A 19961-nucleotide genomic window follows, 5' to 3' on the forward strand; every position below is an offset into this window, starting at 1 on the left:
TAGTTAATTTAAATTTTATTAATCAAATGTCTTATGTCTTATTAATTAAAACCATGAAGTGTATACATTTTCACATCAATTTAATAAAAGTTTAACAAAAATTACATGTTTTAGGGCCCCTTTGAAATGTTTTATTCACCATATTTTTTTATTGTTACCAGATTCTGTGTTTTAGCATGTCTTATTATTTGAATGCATAAAACAACTTAATTTATAATTTTTTTGCCTTTTGATTTTTTTTCTGGCAAAAAAAGGGGATTTACTATAAAAATTTAAACATGGAATAAATGTTGTGTGATTAGTCCTTAAAAAATGTTTGTTTCTTAGCCTATTTTAGTAGTAGTAGATTCTTAGTAGATGTACATTCTACTGAAAAATAGACTTCAAATCAAACCGGACTTTTATTTTGACGGGTTGCCGTGAATACCTTTACAGGTCTGTGTATGTGATATCACACTAGTTTTACTCAAATCAAACGGTCAAATGCTCATGAAGTGACTCTCAGAGCAGTTCTGGAGATGTTGTTCATGTATTTACATCCTCATTTAGTGAGACAGCAGACGCTGAAATCACCGCGAGCGTCACGCGTGCTTCAGTATATGTGTAGTAAATGGAACCGTGCGTCTGCGCCATTCATTGATAGAGATGCAAAATATACTTTTGTGACTTAATAGTTAAAGATATTAGTCGATATCGCTATTTGATTTAAGTGTAATGACCTACTTTTGATTATTTAATAAAAAATTTGACAAATTCTGTGATATATGTGACTTCTGAACACCGTAAGGTACGTTAACTGTTGTACTTCGGTGTAATTTGCATACATATTTATTTCTGAAATGCTGGAAAATATTTAAAAGAACAATACTTCATAACTGGTCACAGCGACTGGGAGCAGAAAGAGAAGAAAAGCACGCAAACATTCAAAATGGGTCTTTATTATGGAAGCAGCAGGTATGCAATACAATTTTAAAATGTGTATTACAAACGGATATATATAGGCTACATAACTATATAGCGTATAATTATATACAACTATAGCGTGTCTTTTTAAACAGGAGATTTAAATAATCAAACAATAAATAGGATTATATATTATAAAATATGATTGGAATAATAAGAATACATTTTACATAATAAGTATTTTTAAATGCATTTTACACAATAATAATAATACATTTTGTAAATAAAATTAATTTTATTTACAACTAGGCATGGGCCGATTACCGGTTTCAAGATATACCGCATTTAGAAAATGTCACGGTTTCAAAACCACTAATATTTTTCCATTATACCGTTCCTGTGGTATGCGTTGTTTTCCATGTCTCCTCAATGACTGAAAGAGTAGGAATCCCTCAGGCTGAGTGCAGTGTAGCGAGTAACACTGACCCCTCCTCCTCCTGTTGGTGCGAGCGAGCGGTCAGTCACGTGTGTGTAGGATGGCCGAACTTAAGGCCCGGGTACACTTCACATTCAACGTTCCTTTCTGTCTCGCGCACAGCCGTGTCCGCACAGCTTTCAAAATTATACTCAACCACAGATGAGCGCGGACGGATGAGCTCGACACATGCGCAGTGCCAGAGGGTCCGCGGCTGCCGCGAGCCCTCTTGATGACGCAAATAATGTAATGCCGATGGTGTGCGGACGGCCGAAAAATACTTTGGCCTTTACGCAACCGGCTGTTTTTTGTCTTATTGCAACTCTCTGTTCTGGACTTGCTCAGTGTAATTTATGTGAAAATATGAAGTCTGTAAGCGCCCGTTAACACAGGCCAGAGACGCTGAAGACGGACGCACAGAGAAAAATACTGTAGCAGGCAGATCACTCACTGTTCATGATGCACAAACTATTGGAAGAAAATCTTCAATATTGATTTGGGGGTTTATATGAATGTATTTCTGAGGGAAGCTGGCTGTCTTCTGAAAAGTTTATGTGGTATAATTTCACAAAGCTTGTCAGAACATTCTGTTTTTGCTTCAAATTGGGTTATTATTCAATCAAATTATGTGTATGATTATTATTATATAACTAAATTATATGAAATGATATAAATTATATGTATATGAATTATATAACTAAAATTAAATAACTGTAATTACAGATTTAGGTTAAATAAAGATTTTTTTCTTTTTAGGAAACAAATCAAAGAAAAAAAATAAACTAATTCTACTATTTCTAATGTTCTGTATGTTGCTCAAAAACAAAATATATTGTGTCCAGTGGGGAAAAAAAAATTTTTTTTACCCAGTCATTTAAAAATAACACATTTCAGAGCTGTAATAACAATACCGTGAAACCGTGATGTTTTTGCTTAAGGTTATCATACCATCAAAATCTCATACCGACCCATGCCTATTTACAACAGACAGTTACGTGAGCAGCGCGTTCCCAGGTTCGTAGGATCACAGAACTCACTCCTCCTCCGTGAATAGATCACCATCTGGATCCATGACCTATATATCCAGTGATGCAAAATACTCAAATTTTTTTTTCTCACATATGGCCATTTTGAGAGCGAGAGAGAGAGTTGGACGTGTGTGGACTCAAATGCCATAGCTAGCATGATCAATCATAATAAAATCAGTAGCCTACTAACAGTTCGCAATTAAATCCATATCCTACCTTTTCTTGTAACCCGATAAAATCAATCCATGGCGATGAACGTCATCGGAGAAGTTTAATCCACAAGCATTCTGAGCATTATTCCCACTTGTTGTCATTCACATCAGTCCACAAGTCGCTCTTTTAGGTTAGGCTATTTCATACAAGTCAATATAAAAGCAGTTATGCTGTCTAGCATTCTTTTACGTTACTAAGCATAGGAAATAAATTGGTATCCACGGTATCCACTCATGTTTAACTTTTAGTCTGCTTGTTATGGTCAAAAAAAAAAATGAAAACAGTCACATTACTATATACAGTAGCCTATATGAGACAGTCTATGATCACTAGATTTTATACAGGTATCACTATAACGATTTTGTAAATGGTAATCAGCAACCAAATAATGATAATGTGGAAGTTACTGCCTTTTGCCTTGGTGTGACTTCTCACGTTTTGCAGACAATGCAAAGGCAGAGTACATTAACTTCAAAATAGGGGTAAAAATCAAGTTTGAGCTCACAATTTTTTATTGTAGATATGTTTCATTACTAAAACATCTCATTGTTAAATTTCCAGTTTCCTACGTATAATTAATTTGGCTCGACAAGTAAAAAAAACTTTAAAGTTGTTTTTCTCAGTTTCACACTCTAGCGAGTTAAGGTCTTTTGCCTTTATGTTTTATGTTTACATTGTACACTACCTGCCAGGTACAGTATTCTGATTGTTTGCATCTTGTTTTTTAAGCCCATACATAATAATGTCCTCGTTCTAATAAATTTATTTTGTAATGTACTCATTCTAATATATTAAAATCATCTCAACATTTTTGGTAGGTTATCATTGCACAAATCAACACACTCTCTAGGTTTAAAAAAATACAAATAAAAATTAGAAGAGTTCTGAACTCTGTCTTCACTATACCTCACGCACATACGTTTAGTCACTAGATCACGCTGCGTGTGCACAGACATTCTTTTTAGCATGCTCAGACAAACTTTTTTGCGCTGCCCCGCAATTTTATCAATAAAATAGCTTAATCGCTGAAGACCTACACTATCTCTCTCAACAAGGAGCTGGAAACATCATCATTTATAAAGGAATTAAAGCCACAGCTTCACTGTTAATAGAGAAACACGGCAAAATGGTGTTAATTCATCTCTCTCTCTCTCTCTCGCTCTCTCATAAATGAACACTTGATAAATTACACTTTTCTGTTAATAGAGTATTGAAGTGAAGATTGCTTAACTGGAAGCTAATCGGTGTTTTCAGAAAGCAAGCACGTTTATCCACAGTGGAGAGAGCACTTTTACATATGGTTGTCAATAACAAGTAACACACTTAGCAGATATTTCTGTGTTGCGCAAGTGGGAAGCTCTGTTTCGGGTACTGTGTCTCTTTTATATCAGGCAACCCAGGTTGTGTTCCTCTGCGGCCAGATTAAACCTTGTTGTAGCCTAAATATTATGCTCTATTCATTATTTTTTTTAGAAACCTTGCACTTTTGTATTCTTCTTGTATTCAAATTAAGCACGGTCCACTGCTGCACATATGCCGCGATATCGATACTGAGACAGCTTTATACACGTATCGTCAAATCTCTGTGACAATACATCATCGTATCGATGTATCGAACACTGTACAAATAGATATTAGGGCTGGGCAATAAAACTATAACAATAAATATTGCAATATAATTTTCCTCTATAACAAGAGTTCAATAAATGTTTGATTTAATGTTTAATGCGCCAAAAGCACTACTCATACATGGACCATTGATCCGCTCAGCTCAATCGGCAGATGAAACAGTGCTTTACAAACAGGAGAAACACTGTGTGCAACGATACTGTCAGAAGGTATTTCAATCTACAAATCGCCATAATTTACCATGGATTTACTTTAGTAACACTAACTGTACCATTGTGGCAGAAATGTGGGACAGTCATAAGAAATTTTATGATATTATTTATGTAGACATGAATTAAATGTATTAAAGGAGTAACACTGTGTCCTAACTACTTTGCATCTGGAACAACAGCATACAAACTATATGACAGTGATAATCTCAGGTGATTATATGTAGGGATGCACCGATCATGATTTTTCATGGCCGATTCCGATACCGATTTTTTACAAGCAAACTGGCCGATTCCGATACCGATTTCCGATTTTTTTTTTTCTTTAAGCAACAAACAAGAAAGAAGAAAAATATGCATAAACAAGATGTTTATTTGGTATTTAATAGGCCAAACTAGCTTTTGGCTATTGAAAACAATAACTGTAACCATCTGAAATACATTACAAACATAGATGGTACAGACATCAGCATTTAGTTTTTGTTTTTGAATTAGGTTGAAACTACATAAACTGGCCTTAAATTAAAAGATTAACTGTAACCATGTGAAATTAAAGGCAACAACTGCATAGTTCTACAGTCCAAACAACACAATCAACACACATTCAATAAGATGTTTCTTAATCAGCATTCAGTATTTGTTTTAGTTTTTAAATTTGGTTTTAAATAAAAAAAGGTATTTACCAGTGAGACTAAATAAAAGTATGCTATATAAATAAATTATTCCAAATTGTTAAAATCAAATAATGTTGGTGCGAATAAAACAAAGAAAAATAAGGTAATGATTCACGTCTGTATTTTTTTTACTTGAGCCAATGAAAAATAAATAACTATTGTCTCAAGTTAAAAAAAATATAGATGTGATTCATTAGCCTAAAATGTTTTAATTGGATGAATGAAACACTTTTTTTTCAGTGTGCTACAGCAGGTGATTTTTAAATCAAATTAAGTCGATGTAATTTTAAGGTAAAATAAAAATAATCATCCTATACAGAACTGACATTTACTTCTGGCTTCTCAAACGTGTATCCAAGTTATACTTTACAAAAAAAAAAAGAAGCATTTTAGTCCTTTTCGTTTCTCATCCAACACGCGAGAAGTTGAGCTGAACATCCATTCACTGTATCCGCTTGTGCAGGGCGCGGACAGGTACAGTACGCTCGCACAGCTTCATTGAGTGCAGGAAAGGGGCTCTTATTTTGTGCAGTAGGCTGTTCACTTCCTGCTATCTGTGCCTCAGACATGTAACTCTGCACTTCCAGTGCTGAACGGCTGTCCGTGTCCTGCGCACAGATTTCGAAATACTTCCACACAAATGACATGATAGCGAATGATTACAATGTAGTCTGTGAACGCGGCCACACTTCCAGAAAAATCGGCCGAAAAAAGACCAAAAACCAGCCAATTGCCGATCACATATTTTAAGCAAAAAACGGCCGGTTCCGATTTATGGCCGGTCAACCGGTGCATCCCTAATTATGTGCTTTATTCACGTGTCTAATGTGAGTTTGAGTATCATTTTTCGTGACCTTATAGCCATACTAAAAGCAACAACAGATAGTTTACCTCAGAATATAAATCAAAACAAACGTGTGCGTTAAGACCATGAACTCACTACGAAGTGTATTCCCTATAAAGATGGTATCAGTCACTCAGTATGTATATTTAATAATGTTAAAAAGGTTTAATATTTATGAATTCGATTATAAACTTATCCATTTCATTGCGAGTGCAATGCTCTTCCAGAGAGAACCCGCCCACACAAGCTTTTGATTGGCTATGATATTTGATTGATTCTATCGCGTCATGTTGTCATGTCAAGTCACGTCTGGTGTGGACACCCAAATTGTTTGTCTCTGAAATCTTGTGAAATATAATATCTACTTTATTGGTTAACAAAAATAATGATAATCTTGTTTTTATTGTTCAGAATTTTTATATTGGCGCATTTCTGGTATTTTTCAAATATTCAATGCTATGAAACTTACAAAACTTGTCAAATCCTATTAATAGTTTCTTTTTTTCTGATGCACTCATTGCAGGCCGTTAACGTTATATCCTGTAGCCATTTTGTGTGCAGTATGCATCAGATGGTCCCTGAATGTCTGTGGGTGTACCATAGCTGAGACCAGCTGAAATGAGACCAGCTGAAATGTGTCCAGTGGCCACAGAAGCCTTGATAAATAAGCAAAAAAACAAAAACAAAAAAATTCCTGTCTCTTGACATTGTTTATGGGTTGTTAATTCTTGATCAAATTCTGCAATAGTCATATTCTCATTATGGCCATGACCATGGCTTTAAATGGACCTCCTTTTATAATGAAGATGTCTTTGTAAACCCTATTGGATCCTGGTAGCTTAGTGGGTAAGAATCTAGGTTTTTAACACAGATGGTGCTTTATCCAATTTAGGTAGGGCCAAACCTATTACAAAGATCACTTTTCTTGGCTGTTCCAGGTTGTAGTATTCCAAATACATCACAACATACCAGTTGACAGAGGCTGACTAACAGTCCATGTAAGCTCTCAAGGCTCTAACAAGTCAAATCATTAAGGAAAAGGACCACTAATGTTCTGAAAAGGACCACTAATGTTCGTAGGGGGCTGAAATGTCGCTGATATTGTGTGAGGTTTAGCACAGTTTTCTGATCAGATGTTGGCACAGATATCAGCAGGATGGAAGCATCTCATCTGCTCTTGATTTTTTATCTGCTCAGGCAGCAGGAGGAATTTGTCTGTGTCTAGTGTGTTGTGTGTTAATACTTTCGTTCTAACACTGTCAGTGTGTGTTAGTGAGCGCGAGGCAGACTAATCTTATTACGGCACATCTGAGTGTGCATATACGTGATGTGTTTTGTGTTATGCTGGCTCTTGCCTTACTAACTCTGTGAACTGCAAGTTCAAAATGGAGAAAGAGGTGGGAAAGATTTATTATTGTGGCAGATGGAAGAATTTAATAGATGTAACAAAAAATCACTTTAGAATCTTACTTTCATATATTTCCATCACTTTTTTTTATTTTCTTGCTCTGCATACATGTGTATTAACATCTGTGAATTTTGTTTCTTTTCAGAATCTTGCATCATGAGTGCTGTGTAAAATATATTACAAATTTAAAACTAATTTTGTGATACTTATGCATTCTTTTTGCTCTGTGTAGCTGTCTGGTATGAACAGCTCCATGGTGTTTTTTTTTTCACTAGGTGGTGTTTGGCATGAAGTGTTGCCAGGAGCAGCAGCTATAGGACTGGGCTGTCTGTAGAAACTAACTAAGTGATTGAAGAAGTCTAGCATATGTGAAGAGCAGTCTGTTTTTTCACAGGAATATTATGACAGTTACAACATTTTGATTAAAACAAGGTCAAAATTGTAAAAAAAAAAAAATTAAACACATTCAAGGATAAATGTACATGCTGCACTGACAGCACTAATTTGAGCATTTGAAATCATTTAAAACATTTTATTTTACAAAATATGGACATAAATGTTACTCAAAAACTAAATAAAAATGAATAAATGGAAAACATTGAATGTATGTGTTAAGATTTCTGCTGTATGTGATTGTTTGATTTTTAGTTTTGGTATAACTTCAGTACAAAATTAAGATTGCTATCCTAAATTTGACAGACAAACAGTAATCAGTGACCATGAGGGTTTGCCTAGAACATTCCATATTTTTTTGTTGTTGACTTGGAAAGAAAATGTATTGTCCACAACACAAGACTGTGTTGTTCTGCTGTTTTGGAGTCACATTGGAATGCTAGGTTTTATGTGGTGATGTTGTGTGGGTTGTGGAAATGGGGGGTTTAACCGATCAGTTTTATTGATCAACTCAGATCACACATTAGAGTACTGAGTGACAAACTAAAACCAGAATTACATAACAGGATCTGCAGAACATGCACTTACTTAGTGTGTTTCTGTGAAACTAGAAATAATGTTTCTCTCACCTTATGGTGGAAATGATTTTCTGAATTGTGTATATGCATGTGATGGTGCTGTGCATGTGAGTAGGAGTGAATTTTTTTTTTTTCTTGTCTCACATACATTCTGTCAATGATTATGTACTCTAGCGGTACCCTAATCAATTACGAGAGAAAGAGGACACAAACATGAATAAAATAGAGGCCATTTCTGTGGCAGTAGGGTGCCAATATGGAAGACCATCAAGAGGAGGACAACAGAAGAACACACACACACATAATGCCCAGGAGGCATGTGGTCTCTTATTCAATCTCTTTTATTAAAAGCGTGCAGCCAAAAACAGATCAGCCAGCTGAGACCCAGCGAAAGGAAAGTTAGAGTAATGAAGGTAAGGCTATGAAGAAATGATTTTCCACTCAAAAATAAAGTCGGTAACCTGGTGATGTTGGTGCTCTTAGGTCCAATTGTGTGCGAACATATGATTTAAAAAGAAAAAAGAATAATATAAAGTTTAATTAGAATATCGTGATTAGGGATGGGTACCGAGAACCGGTATTTTTTTGGACTGGTAAGTAATTGTGTCGATACCGGAATACCGATAAGCTTCAGGACAAATGATACTGTTATCAATACTTGCGTTGTTTTATAAATTAGAAGCTGCTGCTTGTCATTTTCCTTCACTGAATGATGTGGCTGAGGTTTGCTTGACGTGCGTGTGATATCCATGCGCATGTGCAGTGTGTGTTTGCATGCAATCAATCAGTCATCGCAGCAAGAGTGAAATGTTTGAAAGTGTGGGCTCATGTTACAAAACTAGCTGACACCAGTGTCACATGCAATGTATGCAGTAGTGTAATAGTGAATGAAGGAGGCAACACTAGTAATATAATGAAACATTTACTAACAAAATACAACATCTACCTCAAGCAATGCGCATTTTAGGCCATGTCTCCCGTCTCCAGCTCCAACTGCTACTCGTGAGACACATACACATCAAATGTTGATTCGGTAGAGTTACACTCACTAGACACTGAACTTATTCGCAATCACAAAAGTACATTACTTCTGCGTGCTTTAAAGCCTTGCTGGTTAAATGTTTTATTCGCGTGCTGTTCTAACATGTGCCTATTCAGAGTGCGTACACCCAAAGCATCCGTACACTAACAGGCAGATCAAACAGCAACTGATTACTTCGTTATCTTAGTTATCGTCTGATTGCGCTAATACTGTCAAAACACACAAGGTTTAAATATAAACACAGTTAATTATGTCTAAAGTGAAAGTAAACAGTTGAGAGAAAAACAGATGCGTGCAGCTCTTAATGCGACAGTACTAGACATTAGGGATATGCCGGTATCAAATTTTCCTGTTGCGTTTAATTGCTAATGCTTTTATCACGGTATTGAAATTAAGTTTAAAAAAAGTTGTCATAATACATTGTAACAGGTTAAATAACTTTTTTCTTATTACAAAAATAAATTAACATTTTAAATACAATAAAGCAATACAGAAAAATATATAAAGTTTTACACAGATTAAAGCACAAAAGCACTCTAAAGACCCATAGGTATCACTTTACAATAAGACCTCATTAGTTAACATTAGTTAATGCATTAACATTCACAATGAGCAATAGCTACATTTGCTACAGAAGATATTAATCTTTGTTAAAAAAAATAGTTCTAAAGTCTTAGTTCATGTTAGCTCATTAAATAACACAGTTGAAAGAAAGAAAGAAACTCATTCAGGTTTAAAACAACTTGAGAGTGAGTAAATGATGACACAATTTTCATTTTTGGGTGAACTATTCCTTTAAGGTTAATAAAATAAAACACAAAAAGAAAATAACTCTCTGCTGTTGACTGAAGAACTTTAATACAGTTGCTAAAGTTCAGCAGTAATAAAATGACTTGAAATATTCAACAGCTTTTCACTTCATATCTTTTTGCACCAAATAGTATCGCTAACAGTATGAAAAAGTACCAGTATCAGTATCGATAAAATGAAAACAATACCTATCCCTAATCATGATAACACATCATTGCAAGCTGCTATGAACTAACATAATTAAATCTCATCTGCACAGAGCTCCAGACAAAAATGGCCACAATTGCAACAAAAAAATCTAGTAGCCATTGGCAACACACAAAAAAACTTCATCAGATTTCATCTGGTGAGGAGGCGTTAGTTAATTATATCTTTAGAGAAGAGCAAGAGTTTCCTGTGCCTCTATTCAGAAGCTGTCTATTGCATTGCCCTCTCTGCACACAACAACGAACATCTGATTCGCTATTGATTCATTGAGTCAGGAGTCATTCAATCTCAAACTCAGGAGTAGTCAATTCTAATTTGAATGTAATTTAAGTGGGCAGCATTTTTACATTGAATAAAAGTACAAATGACATGGCAGAAATGGAAGAATGGGAAGAAAACAAACACTAACAACATCCCTGGTTATGTAATGGAATTAGAACAATGGTGACAAATAGCTGTATTTCTTTTGTTTTTTAATTCAGCTCAAAAAGAGAATTTAAAATGCTCTGCATGGACTTGGACATGTTGGTGTGTGCTTTTTCATCTCTTTATTTCGACCGTTATATCCCTATATTGCTGCCAGTCATATTCTACAGAGCTCTTTTTGTAATCTTTTTGTAAGATTTTTTTCTCCAGAAAAGCATTTTCCACTACTTGTGTAATAATGTCAATGATGGTCATTTTCTGTGCACAGCATAAAGACCCAAATTATCATTAATTGAAGATCTTTGGCTATTTTTTGATTGCAGTGATTGGCTGAATGTGTTTGTGTGTTTTCATCTCTTTATTTCGACCGTTATATCCCTATATTGCTGCCAGTCATATTCTACAGAGCTCTATTTTTTGATTGCAGTGATTGGCTGAATGTGTTTGTGTGTTTTCATCTCTTTATTTCGACCGTTATATCCCTATATTGCTGCCAGTCATATTCTACAGAGCTCTTTTTGTAATATTTTACAATAGATGGTCAATGGCAAAAATGAGGACAGCACAGATGAATAGGTGTTACATTTTCCTCTTCTCTTATGCACGATGCTAGTAAAATACAGTTATAGCCACACCATTGGTCATTATGAGTGTGAATGCTTTTCTTAGTGGTCAATTCCCATCTGAAAAGATAGATAACAAAGGCTTAAGTGTGTGTGTCGTGTGTAGTCTGGACCCTGCAGGCATACTCTGTGCAGGAGGAGCAGTCACACACGCACACACACACACACACACACACATAGACCTACTTGCCCCTAAAACTTTATTGATTTCCTCTCCATCTTTTGTCGTCTTGTCTATAGTAGCAGGAATCTAATAGCCAATTAGAATGACCAAGTCTGAGCATCTGTTTGTTTTGTTTAATTTTTTGTGTATACAGAAATAAAATTACCATTAAAATGAAATTTGCTGATACTTTTAGTTAGATACACATAAATGAAAAGAATTAAATGCCTGAGTTGAAAGCTACTGGCATCAAATAGTTTTTAGAAATATAATTATGTGTGTTTTGTACTCCTTATCTGTCTAAATTTAGTTAAGATTTTATTACAGTGACGTCGTATTCCAGATGTGGTCTAATGTCAGAATATCAATATCATATTGATGACTTAGAATGCAGTTCTCAGCTATTCTTTTAGGAGTTCTGCTACAATAAACTGTACTTCTTGCCAAATAAGCAGCAAAGCATGCAGTTTAAATGACTAAAAGTTACTGAAAGGGCAGAATGTTCTGTAGCCTAGACTGAAGGCATACACACATATTTCTCTTCTGAGCTGTAATGTAAATTAATGTTTTTTTCAGCGATACAATTAAAGAGGGTGTTTTTGATGAATGTAGGATTTTGTGATTTAAACTTTATTTGATGTTTGACAACAAATACTATTTTGTGTTTTCTCTTTTGTGCTTTGTTTGATTGACGTGCACACACTCTACAAAGTTATTTATGTTTAACAATTAAAGTAGCCTAGTTACAGTAGGATGAGCTGTTTAGCATAACTGAAATGCTCAATTTTAAGATTTTTTTCTCCAGAAATACATTTTCCACTACTTGTGTAATAATGTCAATGATGGTCATTTTCTGTGCACAGCATAAAGACCCAAATTATCATTAATTGAAGATCTTTGGCTATTTTTTGATTGCAGTGATTGGCTGAATGTGTTTGTGTGTTCTCAAGCTCACTGAAAAAAACATAAGATGCTGGACTGGGGTGGTTCACTGGCTTTTTATGACACTGTTGGTGTCTTTTTTGTTTATGTCTTTTCTTTTCCTCCTTCCTTTTTTCACTAGTACAGACCTACTTATCCCCTTCTTTTCTTCACAGACACATACAGTGTCATGGGCTGGATTGGGATAGGTGTGTCTGATCCTCCCCCACCCCATCCCCACCCAACCAGATTGGGATTATTGTGAGTGATTTTAACACTCCTCAGAACCCTTCAGGCAGCTTTTTGAAGATGAACACTAGAGCAGGCTAAAGAGATTTGGGAGGAGGGAACTGTTTTGTCTGGAATGGCTGCACCTGAGCCCCTGTTCTCAGGGGAGTTTTTCTGTGTGTGTGTGTGTGTGTGTGTGTTTGGGTATATGCATGCATAGAATATGTTCATTAAACATTGTACAAACACATGGTTGACTGCCATTTCTGTCCTGGGACTGAGGACTTTATGTTACCTCACCATGAAGATCTTGATAAAGTACAGGCTTCAGTCATTTTATGACCAACAAAAAGTCTTTCAGTTATGCTGCTTTCTGTTCTTTTTAGCTTCTAGCAGTATAAATCACCTTACATTTTCATTGTATAGAAAATGCAGCTTGGACATTCTGCCTAACACCTAATTATTTGCTTCACAGAAGGAAGGAAAATTATATTATACAGGTTCAAAATAGTGTGATATTACAATGTTCGTTTTTGACTGAAGTATTGCTTAAATTTCCATTTGCATGAAGACAAATGCTTTAATGAATAAGAGCTACACCCAGACAACATAGAAAATGATATGTTATTTTTGTTCTGCAGGGATTTGCCAAATGCCAAGATATGATAACTGAAACTGTATTATGTCTGAAGAAAGTAATGTTGTTATGCATAAATTAGCTCAGAATTTTTGAATCAGGATACTAAAACATCTCAACAATTTTTTGTCAGTCAGGGTTTCATTCTTTAGTGTGACTAGCTGTACATTCTTAACAACCTGAAACAGAATAATGTATGAAACCCAGTGTCACTGAAGCACAGTGAAATAAAGCATCTGTCACTGGTGTTATGAAACTGCTGCTGAGAGCTAAGCAAATCAAAGTGCTGATTTTAGGAACATGCCTGATAGATATTTGACAGAGGAGATGTGTGTGTGTTGTGTCAGTTATAGAGGCACTAGAGGAGTGTGTGGGTGTAATCCAGGATAACTGCTCCATGTCCAGTCTCTATTTTCAGCACTTCCTTAATCTACACACTAATGGGATTGGAAACAGCCCTCCTTCTCTCTTTGTTTGGGTTGAGATCCCTCCAAAATATGGGTTTATCCCTCACTGTGTGCCTTGTGCACACAAGCTAGCACTCACACACATTAATTCTGCTATATCACATACACCTGTTTCTATATAGCCTATATTTCTGTGATTGTCTATCTATTACTCATTTAACCTTTGAGTCTGATTGGTGTTAGTGTGTTATTTTTTTATATATACAGTATTAAAATATTTTGGTTGCAGTCGTTAGATCAGCTTTAATTGTCCCCCATACAATATGTGTTCAGTATTCTTAAAGGCGTAGTTTCTGTTCCATCAGCAGCAGTGACAGGTTTGCTGAACACTCCACCATCAAGTCATCATACATGGAAAAAAATCACAAAATACTTTGAGGGAAACCAATAAAGACCATCTGCCATTTGACTTGAGGCATTTCCAAAAATCTTAGTTCAGAGTATAGTTTGCTAGCAGTTTTTTTTAGTATATTCCATTCCAATTGTTCAAGTAAATACATGAAACAAGATCTGTAAATCCAGGTTTATAAATCACTGTAGTACACTGTAAATCTCAGTCCTTCGTAAGGTCATCAGTGAATCCAGATTTCACCATCATGAGCACCTGGGGTTCCTTTGTTTGTGTGTCCATGAAAGACTCTGTATCCTCTAGAGTCCAGTCCCCCACTCTCTCTTTATGACTGATGGAGCTGTCGGTGAGGTGATGTTCAGGGTGAGGCGAGTGGATTTAAGCTGGACCCTGCTGAGAAAGATCGGACACGTAGACACATGCTCACTCACGCTGATAAGAGAACTACACAAGCTGTTCCCTACCACATGAACAAAAACACATGCTCATATGCCTCCCTTGATTTAGGCCACCAAACCAATCACCATATAGCCATGCACACAGACCGCAATGGCCTCCGAGGCATGTACACAGTGGTTCTTTTACAAAACCTATTGACCTGCCTTCCTGTCTGCCTCCGACATAGACAGCTGCCTTCTAAGGCAGATGAAATGAAACCTTACAAGCAACTGATCTGGAAATGTTCTACATAGTGGACATACAAAGACATTACACAAATAGCACATTTAAGTGAACAGGATACTGTATTTTAGTTGTTTGGAATTTGTGTTAGCATCATGTTAGAACCTAGCCTGTGTTTTCTTCTCTTTTCCCCAATCAAAAGGATAGGGTTTAGAAATATTCTGGCTGGACTTAATTGTTTCATGGTTTTATATGCATACCACCTTAGTGTCCAGTGTCCTTGAGTGCAGGTATATGTTTCAGTGTGAAAGAGAGAAAAAAGAAAGAAGAATAGTGTGTGAGGGATGCACATTTTAACTGATATCTTTTTCTCTCTTCTGGCCCTGGAGGTTTGTAATGCAGTGAAATATTTATGGGATAAATTTTGTCCTACAGGCAATTCTCTTTTTCTCTGGCTTCTAAGAACTTATCTTTCTGGTGGGATTAGCACCAAGGATTGCTCAGCCTGAAGGCAGGCACGAGGGATTTCAATTAATCTGTATTTTGGTTTAGGTTTGAATTAATCTTAGTTTATCTGCATGTGTTTACTATTTCTTCCTGTGCTTAGTTGAATTATTCCCTTGATGGGAAAAAAGTTTATTGCTTTGTAATATTTGGACATAACACTTGAGCAGACCTTAAATGCAAAAGTCGTAGATGCATGTCCACAATTAACCTTTTGCCATATCTGCGCGATTAGTGAATTAAGAACATTTCCTGACCATAAATATGTAATAGATTTGTATTTTGCATTGCATGATTAATATAATTAATAAAATAAAAATAAAAAAGTAGTCACATCCTAATATAATATCAGGTGAGCCAGTCTCTGTCTCTCTGTAAAATTTTACTGGTGACAAATGCACCAAGACACATCATGTTTTTTTTTCTTCATAATATTTTCCTTCTGGTGGCTTAATGCTTGTAAAATATCATATGTATTGCTACATAGAGTTAGATTTAAAAAGATAAAATACTCATGGTGAATTTTTTTAGTTTTAAATGTTCATCTTAGAACATTTGAATCAGATACGTCACTTATATTAGTGAGGGGCACAATGTCATTCATAATATATTATATACCGATTAAAATAATAAATTATGTTCCTCATAAAGTTACTGACCAGCTGGCAAACAAATAATTTATTCAGCAAAGCTTTTTGTTATTTCCATTTGGCACTTGGCACTTGTTAATTTTGGCCCATGTTCTGATGTTATTGTGGTAAATGTTCAGAATTCTAAATGCGTGCAGATTGCAGGACAGCTAATGGGCCCTATATCGAACATTTATCGATCTCTTCATATCGTTTTATCAAGGAAAATGATATTGCGATAATTATTGTTATCAACTTATCGCCCAGCACTATTTGAAGGTGTGGTTTCTAAAGTGTTTGTCACAATTAGGGCTGTGTGATATGAAACTAAAATGAGTGTGTAGTAAGTATGTAGTATTTTTATTTCGTGGTGTCGCAAAATACATTGCTTACGGTAATACTTTTTCATCATATGCAATCTTTACACACCACCAATGGGCATGAAAGAGAGACAGAACCAGGTGGAGAATGACCAGTCGAGGAGCTCTTTCCTAAACGAGGGACTACATCTGTAGCATGGACACGCATTTTTAAGCACTACAGTTTTGAAACAGCAGATTTGTAAGCCGTTGAAACAAACAACAGAGCTAACTTAAATGCGTGCACCGTCTCTGTTTCTGTGTGAGAGGAGCGCATATTTTTTTGCTGCTTTATTGGCTTTGAAACGTTTACATACACACACATATATGCGTCAGAATCCCCGTCTTTGCAAGTATCCTCATAAACACATTGATTTAGGTCTTAAGAGAGAGTAAACGGCTGAAAAAGAAAATGCATATGTAACAGTATATTGGATCCGGACTTCAGACTTAAAGGGGAAGCTGTCCAATGTTCGTCCTGTCTCGACGAAAATCTCTCACTTTTCTTGAATAAATCACTTTTATAACTTTAATAAGAATAAATGATAGTAATAATAATGATATATATATATATATATATGTATATGTATAGAATCTATACGTAATTCATGTGTTAATTATATGTATTTATCTAGATAGATAGATAGATAGATAGGTAGATGGATAGATATAATTAACATAGTAAAGTTGTATGTAGCGTTTTTTATTGTAGATTTTTTGTCCTATTGCTTGCAATTAGTTTCTTATCCTTGTTTCAACACTGACTGTTTATTTATCTTCAGTGAGCTTGAGTTGTTGTTGTTGTTGTTTTTATGTCTCTTTTTAGGTATTAGTTTGATATTGACATTGGTGATAAGGATTATGAAAATTCTATGGTATCAAAGATTTTACTTTCAAAGATGACATAAAAACCTTTTTAAAAGAAAAAATATATTGTGATATATATCGTTATCATGATATAAAATTAGTCATATCTTGATATGCACCTTTTTCTTCAATGCGGAAGTAAGCCTATGGGCAAGACTTAAGGTTCATTAGCCACTATAGGAAAATAAGGAGAAGAATAACTTCGTGCAGTAAACAGTAAAACTGTTTGCATTATAAACCAGTGTGTTTGTAATTAAGACAACACATTCAAATAATATGGTAAGACACCAATTTTCAATATCAACCTGCAAAATAAGCGGTTCTGTACAGCTAAAAATAGCTGGACTCCAGACCGGAAGCCAGACCCATAGAATTTACAAATGGCCACGGCCATTTTTACGGGAAGAAGAAGGTGGATAATTGAATTTATAAATTTTTTTTGTTATTTTTGTGTGGAGGATGTGGTGGATTTCTTGTCATTGATTTTTTTTTGGTTATTTTTTTTGAAACATCTAATAAAGCTTGTTTGTCGTCATCTCACTTTTCTTCTTCTCTGATTTCCAGGGCAGCTGTTGAGTTTCCAGCTGTGACCATGAGCACCATCTCACCGACTGATTTTGATAGCGTTGAGATCCAGCAGCAGTACAACGACATCAACAACCGCTGGGACATCGCAGCTGAAACAGAGTGGGATAATGAGAACAGTTCTGCACGTCTGTTTGAGCGTTCACGCATTAAAGCTCTCGCAGGTCAGTTTGACTTTTTTATTCAAGTGTGTGCGAGTCGAGGTTTGGTTTGTGCACCAGTGTGCATCCTGTTTGTGGTGATCTGTGTGTGTGTGTGTTTGCAAGCTTGCTTTATCAGCTAGTTTTCAACAGGTTGTATTGTATGATTGTGTCCAGCAGGGGGTGGCATACGGCATTGTGTGAAAAAAAAAAAAAAATCATTTGAACCACCTTAAGATAAGCACCCTCCACATGCTCTTGCAGTGATCTTGGAGAACTGTATGCATGATAATATAGTTATAATAATAAAGATGCTTCAAGCATGGTTTTTGAGTATGGAACCTGGTTTTACATTGTTTAAAAGACATTCTATTTATAGATGTCAGTGTGTAAAAGCAGTTGATGTGTGTGTTAAAGTGCAGTGAGATACCATCTTCTGACAAGCAGTGACTTGATAGCCATATTTTTCCAGTGCTGTTATTCACCTTGTGACACTCTCTCACTCTCTCTCATCTCCAGGGCTTTTGTAAGGTCAAATTTATGACCCGCTGTATCTCTTTTATTGTGTCTCTTTCTGCTGCCATTGGGTGTTTTTCACACATTTGTTAGGCACATCATAGCACATGATGAATCAATTTATGCTTTTAAAAGTTGCATTTTAAAACAGCAGATTTGAATGTCACTGGGTACTGGAGAAATCAAGATTCACCAAATGTCTGCATGCAACAATAAATCAATATGACAAAATTTATATTTTAAACATTTTAACATTTGGAAATATTAAAAATATAAGTATTATTGTATGTTTTTTATATTTAATTGTCTTATTTTGATATAAATTGATATAGCATTAAGTTAGATAAAATTGTACAATATTTAAGTAATAGTAAATTGTACATTTTATGCATTAAAAATACACTATAAGATGTATGACACTTCTCTAGAGAAATCTTTTTTATATTGTAATAAAACTAATATAAACTACTATAAATGTATTTTTTAGTATGAATATTAAATGGATATTGAATGAAAGTGATTCATGTTGACGTGTATGTGTGTTTATGACATTATTATGTAAAAGATGGCTTGTTCCAAAGCCAAACGCCCACACAGATGTGCGCTGGGAATGTAGTGGGACTGAGAAGAGCCTAACCTTGTCATAAGGGCTGTGTGTGTGTTTGGGACAAAATGGTCCCCAGGAGATAGTTAAATCTGACAAAACCTTCCTTCAGGGATATCCAGGGAAATCCTCAAAGGTAAAAGGTTTCATAAATAAAAATAATTAATGGTTGGAAAAAGACATTAGTTACATGGAGCTTAATTGAGTTGATAGCAGCACCTACTGGTCTATATAACTGTGTTTCACTTGAGAGGGGTTTAGTTCTCTCTGTTGTCTTTATGCATCGAACCAAGCATGTGAAAACCACCATATCAAACACAATAAATTTAAGGCAAAACGTTTATTCTTGATTGTTCTGGTAGGGGAATGAAAACTGAGAATACGGAGTTAGAATGTCTTTTGAAGCTTGTGAAGGACAGAGGAGAGGAGGGTCTCAGAGGCCCAGTGCTCATGTCTCTCACACCCATACACAGTTAACTTTAGCTGTTCTCAGACATTTCTGTCCTCCTCTTTGTCGGTCTCAGCTGTGTCTTTTTTCATTACATGAACACGTGTATAATAAAAGCATTTTATTAAAGTTAAATGCAAGTCATACTGTACATACAATAGCACAGTGAACTAATTTTTTTGTTAGTTTTTCTATATACTATCAGTCTTCCTCCATCTTCCCATTTTGTGTGAGTTTGGAGTTTGCTGTTAAAAAATGCTTTCTTCCAGTGACTGTTGGCCTAGTGCTTCTGGCCATGATTTGACCTGTGACCTCTGCTCTTTGATGGTCACTGCTGGTGACACTTGCTAATCAAAACAACCTGGCACTGGGCTGGTCTTCATTACACCACTTCCTCTTGTAAAATCTGCACACACAAGAAATGCATGTGTGAAAGTGTGTGTGCTACAGTTCTATTTGTG

General features: G+C 35.5%; 1 protein-coding gene across 5 annotated transcripts in view; it reads left to right on the top strand.

The window, feature by feature from the left end:
• The window catches only part of LOC109088715 (spectrin beta chain, non-erythrocytic 1-like), a 75774-nt gene that overhangs the window by 6448 nt on the left and 49365 nt on the right, over nt 1–19961 (top strand). For all 5 annotated transcript variants that reach the window (XM_042724357.1, XM_042724356.1, XM_042724360.1 and 2 more), the window contains exon 2: nt 17772–17956. In XM_042724357.1, the coding sequence (XP_042580291.1) occupies nt 17800–17956 (157 nt within the window). In that variant the 5' untranslated portion in view covers nt 17772–17799. The remainder of the gene's footprint in view (nt 1–17771; nt 17957–19961) is intronic.

This window comes from Cyprinus carpio, chromosome B5 (assembly GCF_018340385.1).
Source record: "Cyprinus carpio isolate SPL01 chromosome B5, ASM1834038v1, whole genome shotgun sequence".
NCBI classification, from domain to species: Eukaryota; Metazoa; Chordata; class Actinopteri; order Cypriniformes; family Cyprinidae; genus Cyprinus; species Cyprinus carpio.